Source organism: Somniosus microcephalus, chromosome 5 (genome assembly GCF_052327205.1).
Source record: "Somniosus microcephalus isolate GS21.2 chromosome 5, FLI_Smic_1.0, whole genome shotgun sequence".
Classification (NCBI taxonomy): domain Eukaryota; kingdom Metazoa; phylum Chordata; class Chondrichthyes; order Squaliformes; family Somniosidae; genus Somniosus; species Somniosus microcephalus.
In genome coordinates this window covers 93,458,474-93,485,992 of record NC_140991.1, presented here as the reverse complement: position 1 = coordinate 93,485,992, position 27,519 = coordinate 93,458,474, and the positions used below count along the sequence as shown (strand labels likewise).

Here is a 27,519-nt window from a genome sequence, read left to right as displayed (position 1 = left end):
ATAAATGGGGATGTTCGCTGATGCTTGCACAGTGTTCAGTGCCATTCACAACTCCTCAGATAATGAAGCAGTCCGTGCCCGCATGCAGCAAGACCTGGACGACGTTCAGGCTTGGGCTGATAAGTGGCAAGTAATATTCGCACCACACAAGTGCCAGGCAATGACCATCTCCAACAAGAGAAAGTCTAACCACCTACCCTTGACATTCAATGGCATTACCATCACTGAATCCCCCACCAACAACATTCTGGGGTCACCATTGACCAGAAACTTAACTGGACCAGCCACATAAATACTGTGGCTACAGGAGTAAGTCAGAGGCTAGGTATTCTGCGGCGAGTGTCTCTCCTCCTGACTCCCCAAAGCTTTTCCACCATTGACAAGGCACAAGTCAGGAGTATGATGGAATACTCTCCACTTGCCTGGATGAGTGCAGCTCCAACAACACTCAAGAAGCTCGACACCATCCGAGACAAAGCAACCCGCTTGATTGACACCCCATCCACCACCTTAAACATTCACTCCCTCCACCACCGGCGCACCGTGTCTGCACCATCCAGACTTAACATAAGAACATAAGAAATAGGAGCAGGAGTAGGCCATTTGGCCCTTCGAGCCTGCTCTGCCATTCAATGAGATCATGGCTGGTCTTCTGCCTCAACTCCATTCATCGGTCATATCGCCATATCCCTTGACGCCCTTACTAGTCAGAAATCTATCGACTTCTGTTTTGAATATACCCAATGACTGAGCCTCCACAGCCCTGTGGGTTAGAGAATTCCAAAGATTCACCACCCTGTGTGTGAAGAAATTTCTTCTCATCTCAGTCCTGAATGGCCTACCCCTTATCTTGAGGCTGTGGTCCCTGGTTCTAGACTCCCCAGCTAAGGGAAACATTCTCCCAGCATCCATCCCATCAAGCCCTGTAATAATTTTGTATGCTTCAATGAGATCCCCTCTCATTCTTCTGAATTCAAGAGAATACAGGGCTAGTTTACTCAATCTCTTCTCATACGACAGTCCCGCCATCCCAGGAATCAATCTCGTGAACCTTCGTTGCACTCCCTCTATGGCAAGTATATCCTTCCTTAGGTAAGGAGACCAAAATTGTACACAGTACTCCAGGTGTGGTCTCACCAAGGCCCTATATAATTGGAGTAAGACTTCTTTACTTCTGTATTCAAATCCTCTTGTAATGAAGGCCAGCATACCATTTGCCTTCCTAATGGCTTGCTGCATTCTTAATCCATGCTAGTATATTACCCCCAATTCCATGTGCCCTAATTTTGATCACCAACCTCTTGTGTGGGACCTTATCGAAGGCCTTCTGAAAATCCAGACACACCACATCTACCCATTCCCCTTTGTCTGCTCCACTAGTTACATCCTCAAAGAACTCCAATAGGTTTGTCAAACAGGATTTCCGTTTCATAAATCCATGTTGACTCTGCCCAATCTTACTATTAGTTTCTAAGTGCCCAGTTATTGCATCCTTTATAATAGATTCCAGCATTTTCCCAACTACTGATGTGAGGCTAACAGGTCTGTAGTTCTCCGTTTTCTCTCTCCCGCCTTTCTTAAATAGCAGGGTTACATTTGCTATCCTCCAATCTGCAGGAACCGTCCCAGAATCTATAGAATTTTGGAAGATGACAACCAATGCGTCCACTATTCCAATGGCCACCTCTTTCAAAACCCTAGGATGTAGGTCATCTGGTCCTTGAGATTTGTCGACTTTTAGTCCCATTAATTTTGTTAGTACTGTTTTTTTACTAATAACAATTTCTTTAAGTTCCTCATTCTCGTCACACCCTTGGTTTTCTCTTGGAAATATATCACTGTTCCTTCATCGTCGCTGGGTCAAAATCCTGGAACTCCCTACCTAACAGCAGTGTGGGAGTACCTTCACCACACGGACTGCAGCAGTTCAAGAAGATAGCTTCGCACCGCCTTCTCAAGGGCAATTGGGGATCGGCAATAAATGTTGGCCTTGCCAGTGATGCCCACATCCCACGAATGAATTTTAAAAAGTGCTGTGGACAGGGGAACTGCTCTTAAATTGCCTGAGCATTTGCCCTGATCTGCACCATCAGGGTGCCAATTGGAGCATATGCTGCAAGGTGTGTTGGCACAAAAGGGGATCTGCGGTGGCACTCTCCTGAGCCAATGTTGGCTGATGCTAAACTGCCTTCTCCAAAGTAGTGGGGTCAGGTACATGGCTCAGTATTGTTCCAACTCCGTATTGTGGGTCAGAACTGCACAATATCACACACGTGCTGACAACAGAAACATATTAACTGGATGATGTATTAAAAATGTATGTCATTTTTATAATGGCTGCTTTTCACTGCAAAATCAGCTAGTTTTTCCAAAGTAAAATGCAGACACTGTACATGCCTTTGATATCTGCATTTGCAGAGCAGGAATGCTGGATTTTCAATAATATGTTCAAAATATTAGACCTACTACTGTACTATTATAAAGCTGAATTTCTCACCGCCAGTAGGCTAAACTTTGTACTTGGGGTTGTGAATATCTTTTTAAAAAATATATATTTTCAACAAAATTTCTGGGGATTTCAGGTATGATGGCAACTTTTTTTTTTTAGGAGGGTGAATATGAAAATAGTCTCAGGCCACAAGTCAGGAAAAGTGATTAAATTACTTTGGCAGAAAAATTTGTTGTTTTGTAATTATTTTGTTCACTTGGACCGTTTTTTCTTTTACTTTTGCTCTGGAAAATCTGAGCAGTTGAATTAAGAGATTCGATTGCAGCTTTTTTTTTTTTAAACTTGATCACTTTGTTTCAGAAAAGATTCCAGAGACCCTGACCAGCTTTACAATACCTTAAAGAACATCTTGCAGCAAGTAAAGGTAAAGACCAAATCTCAGCTTAATGTTGACAGCGGTTTACTTATTTTATATCTTTTTTTGCCACTTGTAACAAAGTCTGAATTGTTTATTCTGCTGTATTCTAATTAACAGAGTCACCAAAGTGCTTGGCCATTCATGGAGCCAGTTAAGAAAACTGAGGCCCCTGGTTATTATGAAGTCATTCGCTTTCCAATGGGTGTGTAAGAATTCTTTTATAAAGTTACAATTACAAGTACATGGGCTCCTAATTAATCCTTTTTGAAATTGCAGTTCAGAGTCTGACCTTCATGTTACACTTAAATAAAATGTTACCGATTTTCCCTGAAAACTGCTTCAAGAAGGGATGTTTTTACAAATGTATAAAAAAGGATAGGAGACCAATGTAGCCTGTCCATCCAGACACGGTGCAGCCAATGTGCACAATAAACTCATCACCCTCTCCTCCATAGTCACACAATCTTCTGGAAGAGGCAAAATAAAACATAGACCAGTTTACAGAATAAAACACTGGGATATTCTGGCCCCATGAAGAGAGCAATTTACCTTCAGGATCCTCTTCAGCCAGGCCGCCAGCTAATACTGGTTGAAGAGTGCATGGCCTATGCTCTGGCCAATTTAGTCTAAAATGACAGGGTCTTATTGAAATCATAGGACCCCGATTTCCATTTGAAATGGGCCTGACTTGTGGCCACTCCATCCTGCCCAGCGGTACGCCGCGGTGAACATTGCCGTGGCCACATTCCGTCGGGTGGTAGGGCTGAAAATTCGGAATAATTTCACAATAAAATTACAGGAAACTTTGGTTTATGCGGAGGTTGTATGTCCGGAAACCTCGATCTAACGGCAGAAATCAGCAGCCGTTTTGGTTAGGTTTTTTTTCTTCTCCTAGCATTTTTTTAACAGTCAGGCTCTGGAAAGCATCTCTGTAGCTTAGCAACAGCTTCAGAGACGCTTCCAAGGTACGGGCCGAGTGTTTACAAGCTGTTGCTAAGCAACAGTGTTTGTTGTCAGATACGGAGATGAAAACCTCCATATCCTTCAACATTAGCGCTGGTCTATCCGGAAGTTTTGATAGATCGGCAGCAGCTCGGTCCCGTCGGTGCCGGATATCGCGAAGTTTCCTGTATTGTATGGACTAAAATAACTAACTCCAGAGTCTTTTATTTGTACAGAAATAGGTTATTGAATTAGTTAGAACAGATTGTAAATCTAAGGCTGTAAAGAGCAAGATAACACAAAATCTATTATTAAGGACGTGATAACAGGGCACTTGGAAAATCACAATATGATTATGTTCTTATTAGTCAACATAGTTTTATGAAAGGGAAATGGTGCTTGACAAATCTATTAGTTTTTTGACTGTGTAACTAGCAGGGTAGATAAGGGAGAACTAGTGGATATATTATATTTGGATTTTCAGAAGGTGTCACATTAGAGGTTGTACACAAGATTAGGCTCGTGGGATTGGGGGTAATATATTAGCATGGATTGAGGATTTGTTAACGGACAGAAAACAAAGAGTAGGAATAAACAGGGCATTTTCAGGATGGCAGTGTGTCAGTGCTTGGGCCTCAGCTATTTACAATGACTTAGATGAGGGGATCGAGTGTAATATATCCAAGTTTGCTGACGATACAAAGCTAGGTGGGAATGTAAGCTGTGAAGAGAACGCAAAGAGGCTGCAAAGGGATATAGACCGGTTATGTGATTGGGCAAGGTGGTGCTGGACGGAATAAATTGTGGGGAAGTGTGAAATTATCCACTTTGATAGGAAGAATGGAAAAGCAGTTATAAAAGGAGACAGACTAGTAAATGTTGGTATTCAGAGGGATTTGGGGGTCCTTGTACACAAATCACAGAAAATTAGCTTGCAGGTATAGCAAACAATTAGGAAGGCAAATGGTATGTTAGCCTTTATTGCAAGGGGGTTGGAGTATAAGAATAAGGAAGCCTTGCTGCAAATATATTGGGTTTTGGTGAAACCACACCTGGAATACTGTGTACAGTTTTGGTCTCCTTACCCAAGGAAGGATATACTTGCCTTAGAGGGGGTGTAACGAAGGTTCAGTAGATTGATTCCTGGGATGAGAGGGCTTTCCTATGAAAGGATATTGAGTGGAATGGGCCTATATTCTCTGGAGTTTAGAAGAATGTGAGGTGATCTCATTCAAACGTATAAAATTCTTAGGGGGCTTGACAGGGTTGATGCTGAGAGGTTGTTTCCCCTGGCTGGAGAGCCTAGAACTAAGAGGCATAGTCTCAGGATAAGGGGTGGGTCATTTAAGACTGAGATAAGGAGAAATTTCTTCACTCAAAGGGCTGTGAATCTCTGGAATTCGCTATCCCCAGAGGGCTGTGGATGTTCAGTCGTTGAGTATATTCAAGACCGAGATCAATAGATTTTTGGATACCAAGGGAACCAAGCGATGTGGGAATAGGGCAGGAAAGTGGGTTTGAAATAGAAGATCTGTCTTGATCTTATTGAATGGCAGAGCAGGCTCAAAAGGCTGAATGACCTACACCTGCTCCTATATCTTATGTTCTTTCCGTAACATTTTCTTTGGTACAATTGCTTCACAGATCTGAAAACAATGAGTGAACGTGTCAAGAACCGCTATTACGTGACCAAAAAGTTGTTCATGGCAGACATGCAACGTATCTTCACCAACTGTCGAGAATACAATCCTCCAGAAAGTGAATACTTCAAGTGTGCCAACATCTTGGAAAAAAACTTTTACAGTAAAATTAAAGAAGCTGGACTGATAGACAAGTAAATTCAAGGTTTTATTTTTTGTGGTGCTCTCACCAGCCTATGCTAGTTTAATGTACTATATAGTGTACAGAAGGTCTATTACAATGCTTACCAGTAGCTCTAGAAACTGGCTGTTACAGACTTTGTGGGAAATTCTTGATGCGGCCAGTTGCAATTTGAGACAGACTGGATCAGTTTTGCACACTGAGAGCTGTCCTGCGAAGATTCTTCCACATAATGAGAAAACGCTGAGGCCTGGGACACTATCTGCTATAAAGAGGCAGTATTTGGAGCACAGGTATGTGAACACATGCTCATATATCCAGAGTTCAGTGATTACCTTCATTTGATTACTGAAACTCCACATGTCCAACCAGTGGAACTACTGGTCAATAGGGTATGGTGTGTTTCCATGCTGGGTCAGGAGGCAGGTGGCAGGTGCTCACAAATTTTTAAGTGAACTATGCTTACCACGTTGCTTGTGAGTTTCTGCTGCCTGCTTATTGAGCTCTCAAACCCACACTTGTCAGTTGTTTAACAATCAACTGACTCCATCCTGCTTTTGTGGGGGGGGGGGGGGGGGGGAAGGTGGTAACCAAGCACGGTGATGAGAGACTAGAAGCAAGTCAGTCCTCTGTGGCAGATTCAGTGAGGCAATACCTGAACCAGACAGGTCTGCAGTACTCTTGAGTGCTGTTGATGATTGACCTGGCTCATTGAAGGGACCTGATGGGGGTAGACCTTTCACTGAGTGCTGGGAATGCTTCCCATTGAACTCACTATCACTACAAGCTGGGACCCTCACAGGTAGCGTGGCTCTGGCTGGATAAGCTGCTGGGAGCGTCCTAATACTCTATGCTGAAAAGTTACAAGGTTTTAGTCAGTTAAACACACTTGGGGGTCCCTAAACCTTGCCTCTTAGGTGTGGCCCTAAAGAGAAAGTATCTACACCACATCAGTAAACAAAAACTATGTGGATTTCTCAATAATTTGGTTTGAAGACTTGAGTGTAGTTAAGGGTTTCTGTGAGTATCACACACCAGGTTGACAAAAAATAATCAGTGCTTTAGGAGAAAGTATAATATTCTCAATCTGTATAATGTAATTGAGAAAGTTTTGCATTTGAAAGAAATATATGCATTTTAAAATGTCAGGATATTTAATATCCAATTACTGTACATGGGTAAAGATAATTTCCAGAATATGAAATTTTCTCGCTCTGTAGATAGAGGGTGTTCATCGTGTATTTCTCCTGACAGTCGGATTATACAGCCTCCTTTTTCAGGAATGAGAATGGTTTCAGGAATTTTCTGTGCAGTTAAGGTTGGAGGTGCCTAATGCTGCTGATGGGCTTTATTCCCCAGATTCATCACCTCACAAAAGGAAAGGATAAATGTGAAACTCCATAGAATATTTAAGAACATTATTTTTCTTGTAATTAATGTGATCTGCAATATTTAGAGATGCAGGCAGCCAACTACATATATTACTAATGCCAGACTGCACCTTTCTGATAAGATGGTGATATTTTGGCCAGGTACCTTACAGTGCATCTGTATCTAAAACAGATAGTTGACTACAGAATATTTAACAAATTATATTTAACTCCCTCACCACACATTGGCAGCCTGAGTTCCCTTGCTGGCCTGCACTTACTCTGAATACTCCCAGCAATGATGCAATCTAAAATCTAGAATTGAAGACCATAGTAGTAACCATATTATATTCCAATTAAGGCTAGATTACACATACCTTCAAAGAGGAATTTCCACCCTCTGTTTTTAGTTTTTTATATGCACAGAGGAATGAAAATCTTGTTTTACTATAAATAGAGGGAACATTTCATCAATTGAAATATCTATACTGTAAAACTAAGCTGTTTACAGAATTAGAGAAACGCAATGGGGGAGACTTTGAGGCCCTCCACCCAGTGGAAACAGGGTGGTAGCACCCCAAAAATGGTGGGGAATGACTTACCACACTGTTCCCGCCATCGCTGTGGCCGTTGAAATTTTCCCCCAAGCCTACCACTAAGTGCCCGGAGCACCCACCCAAGTCAGGCGGTAGGCCCAGTTAAAATGCAAATCAGGGTCCTATGACATACTAGGCAAAGTAAGCGCTGCATATGCTCTGTTCAGTATCAGCTGGCAGTCTAACCGAAGAGGAGCTCAAAGCTAAGTTTTACTGTATTTTTTGGGGCCAGTAGGAGCACGAGTGCTCCCTCTGCTCCACAAAACCAGCCTGGGCCATTGCCGCTCAGTGACCACTTACCCTCCACCGACCTACCTTCTTCTGGCCGGGACGCGATATTGCAGTAGCCCGGAGCTGGCAGGTTGCCCCAGGATGCTAATTTCCTGGCCACAGCCCAACGGCTGAATGTTAATGAGGTGAGGCTCTCAAAATGGACCATATGCATCCCGCCGGGACTGTTGGATGGCTGAGGTCCGCACCAAGAGAACATCTACCTGTTTTGTTGCAGTGAACAGATGAATTTGTTCTGTTCCCACACTCCCCCTAGCCCCGCCAACATTTTGGTTCCAAATTTTATATAATTAGTTCAGATAATATTTTGAAGTTTATATCCCCCAATGAGCTCCTAACATTTTGACATTGGCCTCCTAAATTAATAATTTTTTGTTACTGTTCAAACACTATACTTCAGAGAGAAATGCTTTGTTTCATAATCTGGGGTTAAAATAAAATTGTTTAGTGAGGATTGATTTTTTTTAAGCTAGTTCTTTTACAATTTTTTGATCCTCATCAGAACTGGAGGATTATTTAATCAAATACTGAGAGTTCTAGAAATTAAGCCATACAATTACTTTTGACCTCAGTAATAGATTTTCCCTACAATCGAATCTTTTAGAACTGTACTGAAACATCCCAGTGGCAGCTGCATGATTTGCATGAGGCAGAGGAGGAAACGGATACAATGTCTGTCTGAAACCATTACAATAAATTCTTAGCATTTTCATAAAAAAAGCCTTCTGTTATTGCAAAATTGGCCAATAACTAATTCATGGCTATAAACAGAACTCATCTCTAAGTGACTCGAATTCCTGGTGCATTTCTCATTATACTGTTAACTTTACATCAGGTTTTTTCAATTTCTTTTAGCCAGTTAGTTACCTTATCTATATCATTGTCTGTTGTAGTAATGGTTGAAAAGAAAAAAAATCACAGAGCTGTACATCACTATTCAATAGAACAGGGGTGCCCAAGCTTTTGTATTTTTGGGCCATATAAGCGTATAATAGAGCCTTGGGGGCCATGTATTTCTATATTCCCATTCATTTGTATTGATCTCAAGTTGCTATTATGAACACGCCTTGGTGTTCTGATTTAAAATGTATCCACCAATGAGGCAACAGTGCTAAAATAGCCCTTTCTAAATCTCCACACCCACAAAATACAGACAGAACAAAACAGAAAATATAAATGCAATTTAGATTAGAGAATTACATAAATATACAGCACAAAAGAGGCCATTCTGCCCAACTATTCTGTGCTGGTGTTTTTACTCCACATGAGTCTTGCCTGAGCTTCAAGGGCTGGTTTACCAGGGCAGGTTGGACACCTGTAATATAACACTTCACAAATTTAGATTGTTAATCTGTCCCGATTAATGTGCAGCTGACAGATATATTGCATGGTTTATGCATATGACAAGAAGCGGACAATGCTAATACAAGAACAATAAAATGCTAGACAATACCAAAACCCATTTCCTTATATATATGTAATAATGCTTGTCCCTCATAACTCAATTAGCAAATATTCTAAATGACTAAATAATGTGGTGTGACAATGGATAAATGGCCATTAACACCGGTCTTCACATGTTGTTGAAGAGTATTTTAAGTTATCTATATGAGAACACTTATGTAGACAAGCACATGGAACTGGCAGTTTAGCTATTTACTGCAATTCATTTGATGGGAGATTCATATCCTTACAATAAGTTGGGATAGGACAAGTTGTCTACATTTTTCATTTAACACAGCCAGTAGATAACAAAACCTTTAATGTGTATTAAAATAAATATCTGTCAATAATGATGTAGTTGCCTGACTGAAAGTTATGCTGATCTTGATTTAGGAGTAGTTCATACTAAAGTTAAAGATATTGCAATGCCTACAAAAAAATTCAAAGCCCCTCAAATTTAATTGTCTTAGTTTCATAAAAACTTCAAAATATTGCACTATAGCAGTAACTACTGACATACCCTAGTTAAAATGCCGTGATCTAACTATATCTACATGTAATCCTATTTGTTAAAAGAAACCTATTCAATACTTTGTACAGCTATTGTAGCATTTCTACAAATCTTTTTTCATTTCTAAGGTGTTTGCAAAATGAAATTTAGAAAGTTAAAATTTAACCTTAAAGTGCTTTTAACAGCATTTGTTTTGCTAAACACACTGGGCAGGATTTTCATTGGGCCGTGGAGGCAGGATTGGAGGCGTGTGGGGGTTAAAATCCCGAAATCGGGAGTCCCGAACCCACCCCGCCTCCATGCCAGTTTCAAAATAGGCGGGTACCCGCCCCGCACTGGGACCCGCCTCCCCGAGGCGGGAAGGGGATTAGTGCCAATTAACTGCCTGTTAACAGGTAGTTAACAGGCAGTTTTTAGCCTAATCTCTTTTTTTAATTTTGAAGTGTAGGATTCCTGACAGCTCCAAACCATGCCAAGTTAGAGGAGGCGGACCGCCAGGATGAAGGGCTTGGAGGGGTCGCGATGTCCGGTGTTCAGGTGAGTGATGAGTGCATGAGAGCAAAGGTAAGTATGTTTGGTGTGTGTAAAGTGTTTAAATAAGTTTTACATACCTTTACAGCCTTCCTTCAGGTCTCGGGAGTCCCTCATCTCACCGGCACAGAAAGCAGAATGGCTGCGAGCTGTCAAAAATTGCAGCATTCAGCTTTCTGCTCTGGGGAGATCTCTAAATCATCCTGACAGGAAGGAATTAACTTAGAGTACAGATTGTCAGTGTTTGACAGCTTCAAATAGCTGTGAAACGCTGATATTTCATCTGTCAAAGGGTCTTGACAGATGAAATATCAATCTGTGACGTCACCTATTGCCGGGTGGCCCCTAATTGGCCTGCTGAAAATCCAGCTCATTGAGTTCCTATTCATTATATGTAGCAAAGCACATCCTGTTTCATCATATTGTGCTAATAATTATTGGTGTGTTTAACTTTTTTAATCCAAAATCATTTAAATTTGTTCTTAAAAGCAGAAGAGATGCTCTTGGGAAGTTGTGCAAATGTGATTTGTTTATATGTGGTTAAAACCCAGAATCCATTTTTCCCTCTTCATGGAACTTTTCCATGAATGTGGAATTAATCATCATCGGAATCTTTAAAAAGACAAGTCTCAACTGGTGACTGTGTTTGTAAAACACCTACAAGTGCTACAGTATGCTTGATAAAAGTAACCTTATTTTCTTTTATATATTATGGGTAGAATTTCTGAAAGCACTTTGATATTAAAATGGCTGTGGCATCCTATTGTTGAAGTGAGAGTATGAATGCTCCAGAATTAGTGATTAAGGATGCATTAAATTAATCAATTATTTTGTTACATGTTAGATGCACCCAGTGGTTCCAAGCATGTTCATATTCGTTCTTGAGAGTGGTGTTAATACTCACATCATTTGAATGTAATTCAGTCAAAGTAAGATTCCAAAGCAAACCAAGACTTAAGATGCTGTGATCTAAGCCTGTATGGCTTGTGTTCTCTACCAATAATCTGAATGCCAGCCTTAACTGTTGGATCAGTGAACATAATTTAGACCGTGGAACATCAAAGCTTTTATTTAGTTATAAAAACAAAGTAATTTAAAATGTTCCATATTTTTTTCCTTTAAGAAAATAACTTGTCCAGTGCTGCAAAATTAGAATGTAAAGAAAGTGTGACTAACTTATTAAGAGGTTTTCTAAATGTATCCATTTTTTCATTTTTAGGGGGGGGGGGGGGGGGGGGGAGTAGATTTTGTGCAATACTGTAAACTTCACTTTTGTGATTTTGTAAACTCCTTTTGTATTCGCTACCTATACAGTAAATGTCCTTTTGTAAAATTAATATATTGTACTAAGATAAAAATAAATGGTGTAATTTTCAAATGATGTACTTGAGTACAGCATATTATTGTATTTAGTTTCTAGTGTTGGTTCTTTCTCTCTTCCTCCCACCCCCCACCACCAAAAAAAAAACTGGTTGAATTTGACAGGATAGCAAGGGTTATTTTTCCTAGTTCTACTCTTTACACTGGCATTGTAGACATTACTTTAATAGATTTCTTACTTTCCACAATAATCATAAACTTCGAAATTCAAAAGGCTATTTCAGCAAACTGAAAATATTGTGTCAGCTGCCCCAGGGCAGGGCCATATCCTGGCAGCTACTAGACGATGGCTCTGATGGCAGCTGCTAAGCTGTGCTGTAGGTAAGATTTAACTCGTGCTGGGAATAAGAGGAAGCAGTGAGTTAAGAAAGGGGGACAAAATAAGGGAGCTTCACAAGAGCTGAATGTATTCAATACAGATGTATACCCATTCCCTGCAACTATCCAAAGCTCAATGAAGAATGCAAAATAATTTACACAAAACAGTTCATATTATTTGAAACTCCTGGGCTGAATTTAAGACATGGCTACCAAGTGTAACTCAATCAGAATGTTAAACTAAATCCTAGGAGCCAGGTGGATAGAAACTGCTGCCTGCCATCATTCTTGGTTCTCCATGCTGGCCCTCTTCAGAAGCATATGTATAATACTAGATCTGGCTGTTCCATTTGCATCAGACTGTCCTCTCTAAGGAATCCTGTAGTCAATCCACACACAACTATCTTCCTGAATTCAAATGAGGAAAAGACAATAAAAGGAGCAACAGCTGGAGCCAGAGCCTCATTATTCTATACCTTACAAAAATTGATAACCTGTTACTTAAAAAGTCACCATATAGATTGTCTTGTGGCAGATTGCTTAGTGCTTGTGCAGTGCAGGTGCTGCTCTTGTGGCTAGATGGTAGCCGCTGTAAGCATCTGCCACTTCATTCCGTATCTCCATCCACTGAAAAATTGCATACCTGAATGTTAGTGACAAAGAGCTCAAGATTGGATTCCATGCCGTTTGCTTATGTAGCAAACTATTTCCTCATGACTCCGGTCAGCTACCTGCTCTGAGCTTGTATAAGGCTAATCAAACATCTATTTGTGTCATGGGATGCAAGGGGACTTCGACAGCCCCATAATCAGACTACCTTCAAATCTGATACCAATTCCAGAATGCAAAGTATCTTATGAAGAACTATGCTGAAGTCCTCAATCCAAGGAGTCTTCAGCTGCTTGATGAACAACTTCCCTCTGGCATAAGGTCAGGAGTGGAGCTTCTCACTGACTATTCCAGAGGATTCAGTTCCATTCACAACTCCTCCAATAATAATCTATGCCAGCCGAGTTGAGCATCTACATAACATGTAGGCTTAGGCTGATGACAAGTGCCAGGTAATAACCATTTCCAACAAGAAAAAGCCCAGCCACCTCTCTGACCTTTAATGGTACCACTATCACCAAATCCCCCACCAACATCTTAAAAGTCAACATTGTTGAGCAGCTCATCTCCTGACCCCTCAAAGGCTTTCCACCATCTACAAGAGGCGAGTCAGCAGTGTGATAGAATACTTACCACTCACCTGAACAGGTGCAGCCACAAGAAGCTCAACACCACCCAGGACAGGTCTCCTGATCAGCACCCTATGTCAATGGACTCCATATCCACCCCCTCTACTACCGGCACACTCGCTGCAATATGTACAAGTTGTAGCATGCTTCACAGCAATGCACACACCTTCTTCCCCTGCAACCCCTACCATTGAGGAAAAACAAGAGCAGCAATATCATGCAGCACCATAACCTCCAAGTCATACGCCATCCTGATGAACATATATCACCATTCCTTTATTGTCACTGGGTCAATATCCTTTAATGGGCAGCACGGTGGCATAGTGGTTAGCACTGTTGCCTCACAGCGCCAGGGTCCCGGGTTCGAATCCGGCCTCGGGTGACTGTGTGGAGTTTGCACATTCTCCCCGTGTTTGCGTGGGTTTCCTCCGGGTGCTCCGGTTTCCTCCCACAGTCCAAAGATGTGCGGGTTAGGTTGATTGGCTATGATAAATTGACCCTTAGTGTTAGGGGGATTAAATACGTGGGGTTACGGGGATAGGGTGGCATATGTGTTGGTGTAGGGGTTACGGGGATCGGGTGGGATATGTGTCGGTGCAGGCTCGATGGGCTGAAATGGCCTCTATCTGCATTGTGGGGTTTGTGTGTTCTGTTCTGTGAGAATTCCTTACCCAACACCATTGTTGAAGCACAAGAACTGCAGCAGTTCAAGAAGGCCCACCATCAACTTCTCAGGGCAACTAGGGATGGGCAATAAATACAGCCTTGCCAATGTCACCCATATCCAGAGAACAAATTTAAAAAATGAAGTATAGAACCTCCACAATTGAACTTTTCCACCACGGGAAAACACCTTAGCCCAGGGGTTACAAAAGGAAAGGGTGGAGGGTGGGATCAATGACATTTGCTGTTGAGGTTTAATGAGCTCACATTACAATACTTCAAAGCACTGAAGTTGTAACAGCCAACTGTGTAACATCTACAATACCACAAAAATAGCAGAAATAATCAAACTGCATTTTTATCTTGTTTCTCATGTGAAACATGGGATTGGTTGCAGTCTGTCAATAAAGACTATGCCATGAGAAGTCTGAAAACAAGCCTGCAATTCAGTAGAGTATCCTCTGCAACCAAATGTGTAGGCAAGAGTAAACAGGAACCTGCTCCATCTGGAATCAGTGGTAACCAAACAAGTATTCTGCAAAAATCATTAAGTCAACACCATCCAGGACAGAGCAGGTCTCCTGGTCGGCACCCTGTGCCACTGGACTCCATATCCACCACCTCTCAGGCAAAACTACAATACATTGTATTCATAATGCACCTGTTAACCTGGAGGCATTTCCTGTAGATTTCTCTATGGAAGTACATCCTGCAAGGTTCCTGGCTACATCACCTATATGACCTGCAGCAGGGTAAATAGTTTGAAATTTTCCTTTCATGATAAAGATCTGGGGTGTAGGAGGAGTTGTACATCCCATATACTAAAAACTAAAGAACAGGAATAAAACCCAGTGTTTTCCTGATGAGGCAGACCTTGCTTTATCATGCCACTGAGCAGCAATTTCTGAACTTCATTGTTCAGGGTGTCCTTCGCTTGCAAATCCTTATGAGAACCCAACAAACTCAGAGGATTATCCTCCAAACAAAAAACTTTCTGCTCAGAACATTCTTCAGTAAGCGAACAGGTTTTCTTTAAAACTACTGAGTGTGATGCTAGTCATGGTAGCTGAAAGGTATACTGTATTATAATGTGAGCTCATTAAACCTCAACAGCAAATGTCATTGGTCCCAGCAGAGCCAGAGATGCATCCAGTTCTCTAAAAATGGCCCTTCTCTCTCTTGCTTCCATCCCCAAACAAAAAGGTCTGCCTAAATCACTTCTCTCCCTCCCCCAAACAGGATCATTTTTTTGGGTCTCTCATGGACCCTGCCATCCTAGTCTCTGCTATTCACCCAAGCCATATAAGTAAATCAGAGTTTGATTGGATCAACTTTATTTAGTTTTGCAACACCAAGCTAAGAATAAAGAAGCCCGGCTGGATATATGAACACATATTTCCACAGTGCTGTAGACGGAGGAAGGGCTGAGGCCTAGAACAGTGACCCTAGGCTGCGAGTGAAGTATACTTGAGGCCTGACGAGAAAGATCTTTGGGTGGGGTGGGGGGAAAGTGAATAGCAGAGATTGGGTATCATACAGTGACACCTACCTGTAAAAAAAAGTTGTTGATTTTTTTTTGATAGCCTCCCTGCCAACTTCAATTGTTTGGAGATGATACATTGGGCAAACTGACAGTCCAACCACCAATTATCACATATCATTGGCCGATAGTACATCCAAAAATGAAAGACATTAATGAAATCTGAGAAAACTGAGACAAAAGCAACACGAAACAAAAAAAGCTTGATTATGTAGATGGTGTGGTAAACCACTTTTATCGTTCACTATCGTTACACTATGGTTATCACTGTTTACACTGTTGTATCACTACACAAGGTCACCTCTTGTCACGCTGTTATACCTGGGCTGACCACAGCTGACTCCGCCCATGGCTCCGCCTGCTTGCCCAGGTATAAAGGTGGTCGACTGGCTGGTATTCCTCCTTGTTGGACCCGATCACCCACGAGGGTGGGCTCTGTTATTTAGCCAATAAAAACCTATAGTTACTAACTTAACTCGTCGCTTTTCATTGGATGAATTGATAGGTATATCAGATGGTAATGACCATTTATTCAGATTTTTCACAATCTGTTAATGATGCTCAAGATAATTCTAAACTTAGCTAATGTGGCTTCAACAGAGGGCAATGTACTCATCCGCTGGTCATTTTACAAGATCCCTAGTTAAGTTATCTGAATGGTTTAGGCAGTTTGAGTAAATAAATTGGGCATCATATACTAATAATTAAAACTGGTTAAACAAACAGTTCTGAAAATTTATTTCAGATTTCTTGAGCATCTAAAATACATTGTAAGAAATCACCTCATGAAACAAGTCTGAAATTAAAAACAAAATTAATCCATACAGTAAATGAACAAACTTCAATTTATCATGATCTCAATACACAGTTCATATTTAGCAGAAGGTTATCGGCAGCCAACAAAAGCCTCATTATATCTACTAAGTGGAGATGGCTTTTTCCCAGATTTATATTGAGGTGCATCCTTTTTCTGTTTGAATATCGGTGAATGCAAAAATTGTGTGTCAGTATATCGGTCTCCTCTCCGCAATTTCCTGTTGAACAAATTAAAATTTTCAATTAACACTAAAATCGGTGATAAATTTTCCTCTTTATAACATTGAGTTCCTTCTCTACCACATTCCTTGTAGCTAGCTGCTGATATAAGAACAATCCTTCACTTTCATTACCTGCCTTTGAATCCACACCAGACTCTACAGATGCAGAGATATGGCACACTAGTGTGCATGTAACACCAGCAAAAAAGTGGACGAATTCAGCAATCTCATACATATCTGATGTTCAAAGCGGGGCTCTTTTAAGGTTGGGGTTAAAGCAAGGTATTAATGCAAAACAAAGAGCACTTAGCTTTCTACGCAGCCCATACAATAACTGACCTGGGAGTACTCAATGTAGACAATGGGTGACAAAAACGTTCTATTCCCCAGCACAACCAAAAGGGAATAGGGAAAGTACAGGAGGTAATCAGCAATTGCTTAACACATCATATACCATTACAGCTACAACTTGCATTTATATAGCATCTTTAATGTACTCCCAAGGCGCTTCACAGGGGTGTTATCAAACAAAATTTGACACCGAGCCACACAAGGAGATATTAGGGCAGATGACCAAAAGTTTACCAAAGAGGTAGGTTTTATGGGGCTTCTTAAAAGGAGAGGTAGCGAGGGGGTGAGGTGTAGGGAGGGAATTCCAAAGCTTAGGGCCTCGGCAGCTGAAGGCACAGTCGTCAATGATGAAGCGATTAACATTGGGAATGCGCAAAAGGTCAGAATTGGAGCAGTGCAGATATCTCGGAGGGTTGTATGGCTGGAGAAGGTTAGTGATAGGGAGGGGAAAGGCCATGGAAGGATTTGAAAACAAGGATGAGAATTTTAAAGTTGAGGCATTGCTCAACTGGGAGCCAATGTAGGTCAATGAACACAAGGGTGATGGACAAACAGAACTTGGTGCGAGTTAGAATACGGGCAGCAGAGTTTTGGATGAGCTTAAGTTTATGGAGGGTGGAAGATGCGAGGCCGGCCAGGAGTGCGTTGGAATGGTCAAGTCTAGACATAACAAAGGCATGGATGAGGATTAAGTGGAAGACCAACTGTGCCATATCTTGGTCTCCCTTGAGGCATTCGAATTGGCCCATTGGTGCTCAAGGTTAGGAAATCTGAGAATCAGATCTACCTTAGCCAACACTTGTACACTCACACCAAATCTTGTGAATAATATATGCTATAAAGACAAATGGAGGAGAATACAAGGAAGAGTATAGCAAAGGTTGAGATAAAAGGATTGAGAGGTTATAGTTATGAAGTAAAGCTTAAAAAAAAAATTGAGGCTTTTTTCACTGGGAGGTTAAGCGGGCAACTGAGTAGAGGCTTTCAAAATGATGAAAGTTTTGAGGGGGTAAATAGTGAAAAATTGATTCCATTGGTTGTTGTATCAGGAAAAAAAGGGGCATAAAATTATCACTGGAAGAATAAAAGGCTAATATTTTTTAAAAGTCAGGATTATTAGAACATGGACTGCTTTATCACAAGTTACTATTGAGGCCGCGACAAATACGTTTAAAAGAGAATGGGTTAAGTATTTGAAAAAGGATATAAAAGTGCATGGGGCAAGGATAGGGAAATAGGATTGGAGTCGATAATTCCAGGTGAAGAGCTTGGGCCAGCACAAGTACAATGGCCTCCTATGCTGTACTCTCTTATGATTCTATATACATGGACAAGTCCAACTTACAATTGGAGACTGGGTTCCTTGTAATTTACAGTCATGGTGCATCTGCGTTTACTAACAGCTATCGGAGAAATCTTGTTCAGTTGTTCTAACAAAACGAAGCTGGACTTCTTTTCCTTGTTTTCAGTGGGTAGTGATGAATAATTGGTGACATCATTCAGACTGAAGCGAGGTCCAAAATTTATCCCTGTTTCAATAATAGGAAAAATTAAGAGATGTGTGTAAAACACAATTCCTTTCTTATGAAAAGGAAATCATTTTTGTACAGAACGACAAATCAATTGCTTGATATAGCTGCTGACTCTGCACACCTTCCCAATGGATGGTTCTAAAAAACACAATAGATCACAGGAAATAAATAACTTGCCTTACAGACCAACAGTATTCTCCATTTCATTTGAAATTATAATTCAATATTTGCTAAGCATATACAGCAGTGGGAAGAAACTACATGGGTGCTAAAATAATCTTATCCTCCAACATCTGTACTCCGTTTTGAAATATACTTGCTTCCAGTTAGAAAACATGGCCATCTTGAAAGAATGGTACAGTAACGTAGTGCAAAAGCACATTTACTAAAATTAAAGAGTGAACTGTTTACACTTCCATGTAAAATGTACACACAAGATACCAAAAGGTTTAAGTTTAGAAGAAAAAAGAACCGCAAATACCAGAAACCTGAAGTAACAGAAAATGCTGGAAATACCTAGAAAATGGGTCAGCATTTGAAAGGTCAGGACTCTGTACTAACAAAGGGGCTATACCTGAAACATTGATCAAATGTTTCCCTTTCTACTGATGGACATGTTGGGAATTTCCAGCATTATTTGTTTTAAAAGCTTTGAGATGTGTGTGTGAGCCAAGTCCAAATTTTAAAGTTTGTTATATTCTTAATATGGTAATCAAAAGTTCAGTAACAAGTGACCCCAATGATAAATTAAAACTGTATTAGTCATCCTGAAATGCATCCAATGCGACACTTTTCTTTATTATTGGCATAATTTCCTTTGAGCCAGTATGATTCAGCACAGGAACATGTCCATACCTGTTGCTTTATGGTTTTGTTCATTCTTTACCGTTGCATTCCTTCCTGAATTTTCATCACCTTGCTCTTGCTGCAGTAGCAAACATTTCAGTGCTGGTTTGAGATATTTAGCAGTGCTGCTTTCTTCAGAATTTTGAAAATTCGCTATGTTTTTACGTTTGACAGCAGAAATGTTTTCTGGTTCATTGTCCGACTCAAGTTGTAACTGGATATATTTTCCAGCCGTTTTTGAATTTTCACATTCACTGGTTTTATCTAATGGGCAAAATAAGATGCATTAAAAAACACATTGGGCCAGAAATTCCAGGCCAGAAGCGTGAGTACGGTCGGCTTACTCACGCTTCTGGCCGTTGGAAATGCCGGCGTTCAGCATGAACAGCGCATGCGGGGAACGCCGGCATTTCCAGACCTCGAGCGCGTGCGACTGCACAGGCTGCGCTTGCGCAGTGAACTTCGTGGATTTCATTCATGAAATCCGTGAGGTTAAGTCCTTAGAAGTTACACTTAAAAAAAAGCAAGTGTAAAGTGGTTCATTGGCTGCGGAGGAAGATATATTTTATCGTGGAGCTTTTGAAATGCAATATTTTTGTTTGGGAAAGGGAGGGAAGTTATTTTAAGAAATTTTAAGTAAGTTTTAAAGTTAAAATTTTTTTTTTATTTTTATATAAAGGGTTTTCAGAACGGTAGGTAGAAGGAGCAATTGTGGCTGTGTGAATGGAATGTGAGAATGAGTTATGTATGTATGTCCACATATATTCCTTTACGTATATGTATGTATGTTTTATATTTCTTTACTAATGTGTATGAATGTATGTTTTTAATTATGATTTTCCAATAATTTACTTTCTCTGAAAGTCATAATTAAATAATATTCATACACATAAGTAAAGGAATATATACATAACACGCAAAGGAATATATACAGACATACATACTTTCAGAAGCTCCACGATAAGAAATATCTTCCTCCGCAGCCTCTGGAGCAACTGTACCCATGCTTTTTTCATGTGTAAGTTGTAATGACTGGACCTCACTGAAAGCATTAATGAAAGCGGCGAATTATACTGCGCACGCGCTGCCTGTGCAGTCGCACGCGTTCTGCCTCTGAACCCCTTCGTTCAGAGGACAGGAAATGCCGGTTTTCCCCACATGCACTGTGCATGCTGAAAACCGGCATTTCATCCGGCCAGATGCGTAAGTACCCCGACCGTACTAGCGCATTTGGAAGGGAATTATTGGGCCAACATTTTACGTCAATAAAATAAAAAATTTAACACTTGCACGACTTGCCCCCTCGCATCTGCGACTGAGGGTCCAAGGAGGTGCATTGCGCAAGAGGTCATCATTGGACGTATCCTCACACTGTTCCCTTTGGGGAACTGTATGAAGTGGTGGAAGGATTTATGGCCGTGATTAACGCTCATTCCGTGACCGTAACCATCTTTGAACCAGCCATTAGGGTGGTTAGTCCTATGGCGGGAGGGTTTTACAGGCTCCCACAACCCATCTGAGGGGGGGGGGCCACCAACACCCACGGACGCAAGTATCCCGCTGGATGTCCACCCAGAATTTAAAGTTGGAGCTCCGACTCCACTTGCCGGGACTGTCTGGAGTGGGGTTCAAAACCCTACTCCTTCTGGCCCAGCGGCGGGGATGCTTACTGCTACGCAAAAGGCCCGCTCCGCACAAAAGGTGACACCCATACGTTTCCTGCGCCTTTTCCCTCCCCGTGACTGGAGCCCTATGCTGCCATTTCACGTTGCTAATCGGATTGGGCCTTTGTCATAGCGGTAGGATCCCCGCCGCTGGGCCAGATCAGGGTAGGGTTTCGAACCCCGCTCCAGACAGTCCCGGCAAGTGGAGTCGGAGCTCCGGCTCTAAATTCTGGGTTGACATCCAGTGGGATATTTGCGTCCGTGGGTGTGGGTGGCCCCCCCTCCTTGTATAGCTTGTGGGAGCCCGTAAAACCCTCCCGCCATAGGACTAACCGCCCTAATGGCTGGTTCAAAGATGGTTACGGTCACGGAATGAGCGTTAATCACGGCCATAAATCCTTCCACCACTTCATACAGTTCCCCAAAGGGAACAGTGTGAAGACACGTATGACGACGACATTGCTAAATAAATAAATGGAATTAAAAAAATTCTTTTAGGGCTTTTAAAAGTCTTTAAATTGCTTTAATTCTCTTTAAAACTACTTCAGATTACTCAAAATAATGTAAACATTTTAAAAAGTTTATAAAAGTTACCAAAATCTTCAAAAAACTTCCAAAAACCTATTTAAACTGCTGCTTTGCATGTAAAAAAGCAAAGCAGCTTGACAGAAACATTGGGGGCGTGTCCAGTGAAACTGAGACCTCAAGGGGCGTGTCTCACTTACACTGCACGCTCCTGGGTCCGCGCTGGCTGCACTCCTGGGCGGCGTGACGTCATACGCTGCCCGGGAATGTGCTTTCTATTTCTGCAAGTTCAGGCGTCCCAGAAGCTGATCGGCAGGAGCGCGGGTAAGTGCAAATATGGGGCTTGCACGCGCTGCAAGCCCCGTTCTGGAATTTCTGGCCCATTAAGATCACAAAGTAGAGAACTATAAATATCTTGCTGGGTTTAACAAATTAAGGCTAAAACCTTGATGTCAGGCACGCCACTAAACCACTAGTTTTTTTTCATACTGAAAACATAAAAATAAATGTTTGGCTTAGACCAAAATTTTACATGGAAATGCTGACAATTCAGCTACCATGAGAGATATGCTAACTTGCCACAAACAACAAAAAAGTCCATTGTTTATTCTGATCTTGTTTTATGGAATAACACCACCAGGGTACAGTAACGTAGTGCAAAAGCAAAATACTGCAGATGTTGGAAATCTGAAATAAAAACAGAAAATGCTGGAAATGCTCAGCAGGCCAGGCAGCATCTGTGGATAGAGAAACAGAGTTAACGTTTCAGGTCGATGACCTTTCATCAGAACTGGAAAAAGTTCGAGATGTAACAGGTTTTAAGCAAGTGCAGAGGCAGGGAAAGGGGGTGGGTGGAGGGCTGATCGTTCAGTGTCTGAGAGGGGAAGGTCAGAGGGGATAGTGAAAACATGGCAGGGGTTGAGATTGGAAGAAGGGATGGGGTCAGAGGAAAGTGAAGGGGAAGAAGGTTCCGGAGAGGTGTTGGTGTCCAAGAGTTGTTGAAGCTTGCAATCCTCGACACCTGAAAGGAAGAAAAAAGTTTTGTTAAAGCACCGGATGAAATGGGACTGCGGAGCAGGACAGCTTTTAGATAGATAGTGAGTCGGTGCTGCTGAAGAGAGAGGTAGAGTGTGTTCATGTGGCAGCAGTAACATAGTTACTGGATTAGTACTGAAAAGGCCTGGACTAATAATCCAGAGAATGCGAGTTCAAATCCCACCATGGCAGTGAGAGAATTTGATTTTAAAACAAATCTGGATATAAAAGCCAGTATCAATAAAAGTAACCATGAGTCTGTCAGATTGTCGTAAACTGGTTCATTAATGTCCTTGAGGGAAGGAAACCTGCCACCTTTACCCGGTCTGGCCTACGTATGACTCCTGTCCTACACCAATGTGGTTTAACGCTTAACTTCCCGCTGAAGTGGCCTAGCAAGTCCCTTAGTTGTATCAACCCGTCACCAACTTCTCAGGTTAACTAGGGATGGTAATAAATACCGGCCTTGTCAGAGACGTCCACTTCCTGAAAATCAATTTGAAATAAGCAGTTTTATTTTTTGATCTTTAGTTAATTGGTTAGGAAAGTGACATTGGTTGAAAAAGAACATAACAATTAGGAGCAGGAGTAGGCCATACGGCCCCTCGAGCCTGCTCCGCCATTCAATAAGATCATGGCTAATCTTCGACCTCAACTCCACTTTCCTGCCCTACCCCATATCCCTTAATTCCTCTGGAGTCCAAAAATCTATCTAGCTCAGCCGTGAATATAGAAACATAGAAGATAGGAGCAGGAGTAGGCCATTCGGCCCTTCGAGCCTGCTCCGCCATTCAATGTGATCATGGCTGATCATTCAAATTCAGTACCCTGTCCCTGCCTTTTCCCCATATCCCTTGATCCCTTTAGCCTCAAGAAACATATCCAACTCTTTCTTGAATATATTTAATGAACTGGCCTCCACCGCCCTGTGTGGCAGAGAATTCCACAGGTTTACCACTCTCTGGGTGAAGAAATTCCTCCTAATTTCAGTCCTAAATGGCTTACCCCTTATCCTTAGACTATGACCCCTGGTTCTGGACTCCCCGGCCATCAGAAACATCCTTCCTGCATCTAGTCTGTCCAGACCTGACAGAATTTTATAGGTTTCGATGAGATCCCCTCTCATTCTTCTAAACTCCAGTGAGTATAAGCCCAATCTCTCCTCACAGGACAACTCTCTCATCCCAGGGATCAATCTAGTGAACCTTTGTTGCACCATCTCTAAGGCAAGTGAAAGTGCATTAGAAAGAGCTGTTGATCATTGTTATTCATGCTACTGTAAATACTTTCCCCATTCTTGAGAATTTGTTATCCATTCTACTTTTCCTGGTCCCTCTCATGCCACATACCTCTGCAACCGAGAGCATGGGACAAGAAACCTGTTCAAGTGACCAATAGGGGGCAAAGCAAATGGAGCCTTCCCTGCCTATTTTCCTTCCCCTTGCATGGAGCACAGCGACCTTGCTGGATGCCACTCTGCCAACAGTGTGGGAAATTACATCTCCATCGCACCTCGCATTTGCATCATGTTTTTGGGTCTTTACTACCCTTCTGACTCTGGATTTTCTGTTTTCTATATTTTAAGTTTTTCTCCTAGGCGAGTCCCAACTCCCTGCGTGTAGCTTCACTAGTCCCAATATCTAGGTAAGCTTTCAATAAGGTGCTCAATTTACTGAAAAGCCTTCCTGCTAACTACTTCAATAACTGGAGTTATTCTATGCCTCCGCACAACAGAGCAGCATAGTATCACAACATCAGATATCATTTTAAATCGTTAAACTATCACGCAATAGAAATACATGAAACAAATATTTACAGTATAAATTCTAATATTAAACTTCTCCAAAAATAGCAACTGAACTGGTCTAATCTAATCCCTGAAGGTTCCAAACGAATTCTCTCCAATCTGAACTCAACTACTTAAAGATTCTGAAACAGTTGCTAGGCTCCTTGATTTAAATAACTGACAACTCAATTCAAAAAGGAGTCGTCAGTCAGACACATAACACAACAGTGCTATGACATCACCTCCCACCTCATTCCCATATTAATTTCAATGCTTGTGCCTGGTGCACTCCCAACCCAAGGAAGCCCTGGAAGTTGGTGTGTAATGCAAAGGAGGCAGATGCCTAGCATTATGGGTCTCCACCTCTTTTTCTTCTGCTTTGTACCCAGGGAATAAGCATTTCTCAGAAACAAAGCAGAAGAGAATTGGACCTCGTAGCTTTCAAAGCAGTAAGTTGAATGACTGACCAGATGATACAGAAACAGATAAAATTTATATATACTTGCCATACTCAGGTGTTTTCAGCAATTCAGAAGATGCCATTTCATTTTGAGTGGTCTCCTCTTCACCACTTTCAGGTGCTTTCTTGTGAGGCACCTTTTTTCGGATAGTTACTGTTCTTCTGCTTGACCTTGGTCTGGTTGTTGGCCCTTCACTTTTAGCCTGACTATAGCTTGATGATTTCCTACGTTTATCAGCAGGAGGTACATAAAGACTATCATCCAAATCATCTTCTGAATGACTCTCTGTATCGACACAACTTTTGGTATTGTCTATATTCTCATCTGCACTTGGTTCATCTTTCCTACGGAAAGGTGTGAGGTGAATACTTTCTTCATAATCAAAATTATAAGTATCACTGCAATCAAGAGACCTTTTTCTTTCTTTGGCAGCGCTTCTTTTGCTTTGACTTTGATCTCTACTCTTCGATCTGGCTCTAGGTCTTGCAGGCTCCAAATGTTTCTTTAATGGCATGCTTTTATTTCCTTCACTCACCTTTCCTCGTCTTCCCCTTTGCTCTACTTCCAATTGAACATACTCGTTTTCTGAAATAGGCTTTACCCTCTGTGCATTTTCTGAATTTACAACTTCAGTGTTCCTCGCATTGCTTTCGACTTTCTCAGGATCCAAATTATTTGTCATTTGCACCTGGTCTAACTCAGTGCTTCCTGTATCAGGATTTAAGGAATTAGGCACATTTTCAAGAGCTTTGAAATTAATTTCAAACTTTTGTTCTTCACTTGCCCAAAATACTTCTGAATAATTTTCAAAAGTGTTGGAAAAATCAAAGGTGCCAATTTGGCCATGGAAAGAGGAGCTTCTCCTCCCAAATCGCCGCCTAATTGAAACTCCTTTTGGCGCCACATCCAATCCGTCAAAAGGCATATCATCCAATGGAGCTACTAAATTGGCATCAGAGTCTTGACTTTGATTAAATTTAGATCTTCTCCCTTTTTGAAAACAGAAAGTAAATAAAACTTTAACGGTTACCAGTTTTCTATGTCAAAAGGCTTTAGAAGTACGCAACGATTAAAGGCAGATCAATAACCTATTGTTTAAGCTACAAATGTAAAAGTACAGAAAAAGCATCAGCAAATTTGTTGGACAAAACACATTCCAATAAAAAAGTTAAAATGTTGATAAAATTAGCAAAATATTATAAAAATAGTTCCCAGACACATCCCATCATAATGAGAAATTTAGGATAGGCCAGGAGAGATCTTTGTGGAAATACAACTGCAATCAAAATAATGAAGACTGTACAGATAGTAAGTAATCTGCTATTCCTCATTTCTTCAACCTGTACATACAATAAGGGAGTATACTACAGTGGGAAAAAACCAAGTACAGGAAACTCTTTGGTATCCGGCACCGACGGGACCGGGATGGTGCCGGTTGATTAAAAATTCTGGATGACAGAGAGGGTTATCTACCGAGGCTATTTTTAACAAACATAAAAAAATCAAGAAATGTGCAGTATACAGTAATTGGGTACTCACCTACAGAATGTTGTGTTAAATGGATGGTGGAAGATGCTTGATTAAGTACAGTACTGCCAGACTTCCGACAGCGCCAAGAAGCCGAGTAGTGGCAGTTTAGAGAACTACCCCCACTGACTAACTCGGCCACCGCGGGAGACTCGGACACATTTCCGGTTATTGAGGTGTTGTTTTCGAGTATGAATTTTGCCGGTTAATAGAGAATTCCGGATATTTAGGTGCCGTTTAAATGAGTTTCCTGTAGTTGGTTTCTTAAAACTTGCATCATCAGGCCAGTTTCAGTTACAGCAGCACCAAAACGCTTATGAGCAGCCGCCTTGCAAATATGTACAAAATGTCTAGAGGCTGTTGTCCCAAATAGTTATCATTGCACAAGTAGAATAAACTCTAACTTTCCTTTTTGGTTCTGCCCTGTCGGGGAGTTGCACAAACCTTTGTCTAGTAACAGGTTTCCTTTTTTGTTTCCAAAAAAATAAATAGCTGCAGGAGTTCCTCAGAGAAATGTCCCACGCCCAACCATTTTCAGCTGCTTCATCAATGACCTTCCCTCCATCATAAGGTCTGAAGTGGGGATGTTCACTGATGATTGCAGTGTTCATTCGCAACTCCTCAGATAATGAAGCAGTCCATGCCTGCATGCAGCAAGACCCAGACAACATTCAGGCTTGGGCTGATAAGTGGCAAGTAACATTCACACCACACAAGTGCCAGGCAATGACCATCTCCAACAAGAGAAAGTCTAACCACCTACCCTTGACGTTCAATGACATTACCATCATTGAATGTCACACCAGCAACATCCTGGGGTCATCATTGACCAGAAACTTAACTGGACCAGCCACATGAATACTGTGGCTACAAGAGCAGTTCAGAGGCTGGGCATTCTGCACAGTGACTCACCTCCTGACTCCCCAAAGCCTTTCCACCATCGACAAGGCACAAGTCAGGAGTGTGATGGAATAATCACCACTTGCCTGGATGAGTGCAGCTCCAACAACACTCAAGAAGCTCGACACCATCCAGGACAAAGCAGGCCACTTGATTGGCACCCCATCCCTAACCTTAAACATTCACTCCTTCCACCATGGGCACACTGTGTCTGCAGTGTGTACCATCTACAATATGCACTGCAGCAACTCACCAAGCCTTCATCAACAGCACCTCCCAAACCCGCGACCTTTACCACCTAGGATAAGGGCAGCAGGCGCACGGGAAAACCACCAACTCAAAGT

At 41.6% G+C, this 27,519-nt stretch overlaps 2 protein-coding genes across 8 annotated transcripts in view; one reads left to right on the top strand and one right to left on the bottom strand.

Annotated features, from left to right (window-relative positions):
* The window catches only part of kat2b (K(lysine) acetyltransferase 2B), a 76,711-nt gene extending 70,505 nt beyond the window's left edge, over positions 1–6,206 (top strand). For all 3 annotated transcript variants that reach the window (XM_085987999.1, XM_085987998.1, XM_085987997.1), the window contains 3 exons: positions 2,810–2,873; positions 2,985–3,069; positions 5,454–6,206. In XM_085987999.1, the coding sequence (XP_085844125.1) occupies positions 2,810–2,873; positions 2,985–3,069; positions 5,454–5,647 (343 nt within the window). In that variant the 3' untranslated portion in view covers positions 5,648–6,206. The remainder of the gene's footprint in view (positions 1–2,809; positions 2,874–2,984; positions 3,070–5,453) is intronic.
* Positions 6,207–16,232: 10,026 nt separating this feature from the next.
* The window catches only part of LOC147117208 (shugoshin 1-like), a 47,023-nt gene continuing 35,736 nt past the window's right edge, over positions 16,233–27,519 (bottom strand). For all 5 annotated transcript variants that reach the window (XM_085988001.1, XM_085988003.1, XM_085988002.1 and 2 more), the window contains exons 6-9: positions 24,794–25,738; positions 19,287–19,541; positions 18,245–18,428; positions 16,233–16,545 (exon numbers count right to left, since the gene is read on the bottom strand). In XM_085988001.1, the coding sequence (XP_085844127.1) occupies positions 16,398–16,545; positions 18,245–18,428; positions 19,287–19,541; positions 24,794–25,738 (1,532 nt within the window). In that variant the 3' untranslated portion in view covers positions 16,233–16,397. The remainder of the gene's footprint in view (positions 16,546–18,244; positions 18,429–19,286; positions 19,542–24,793; positions 25,739–27,519) is intronic.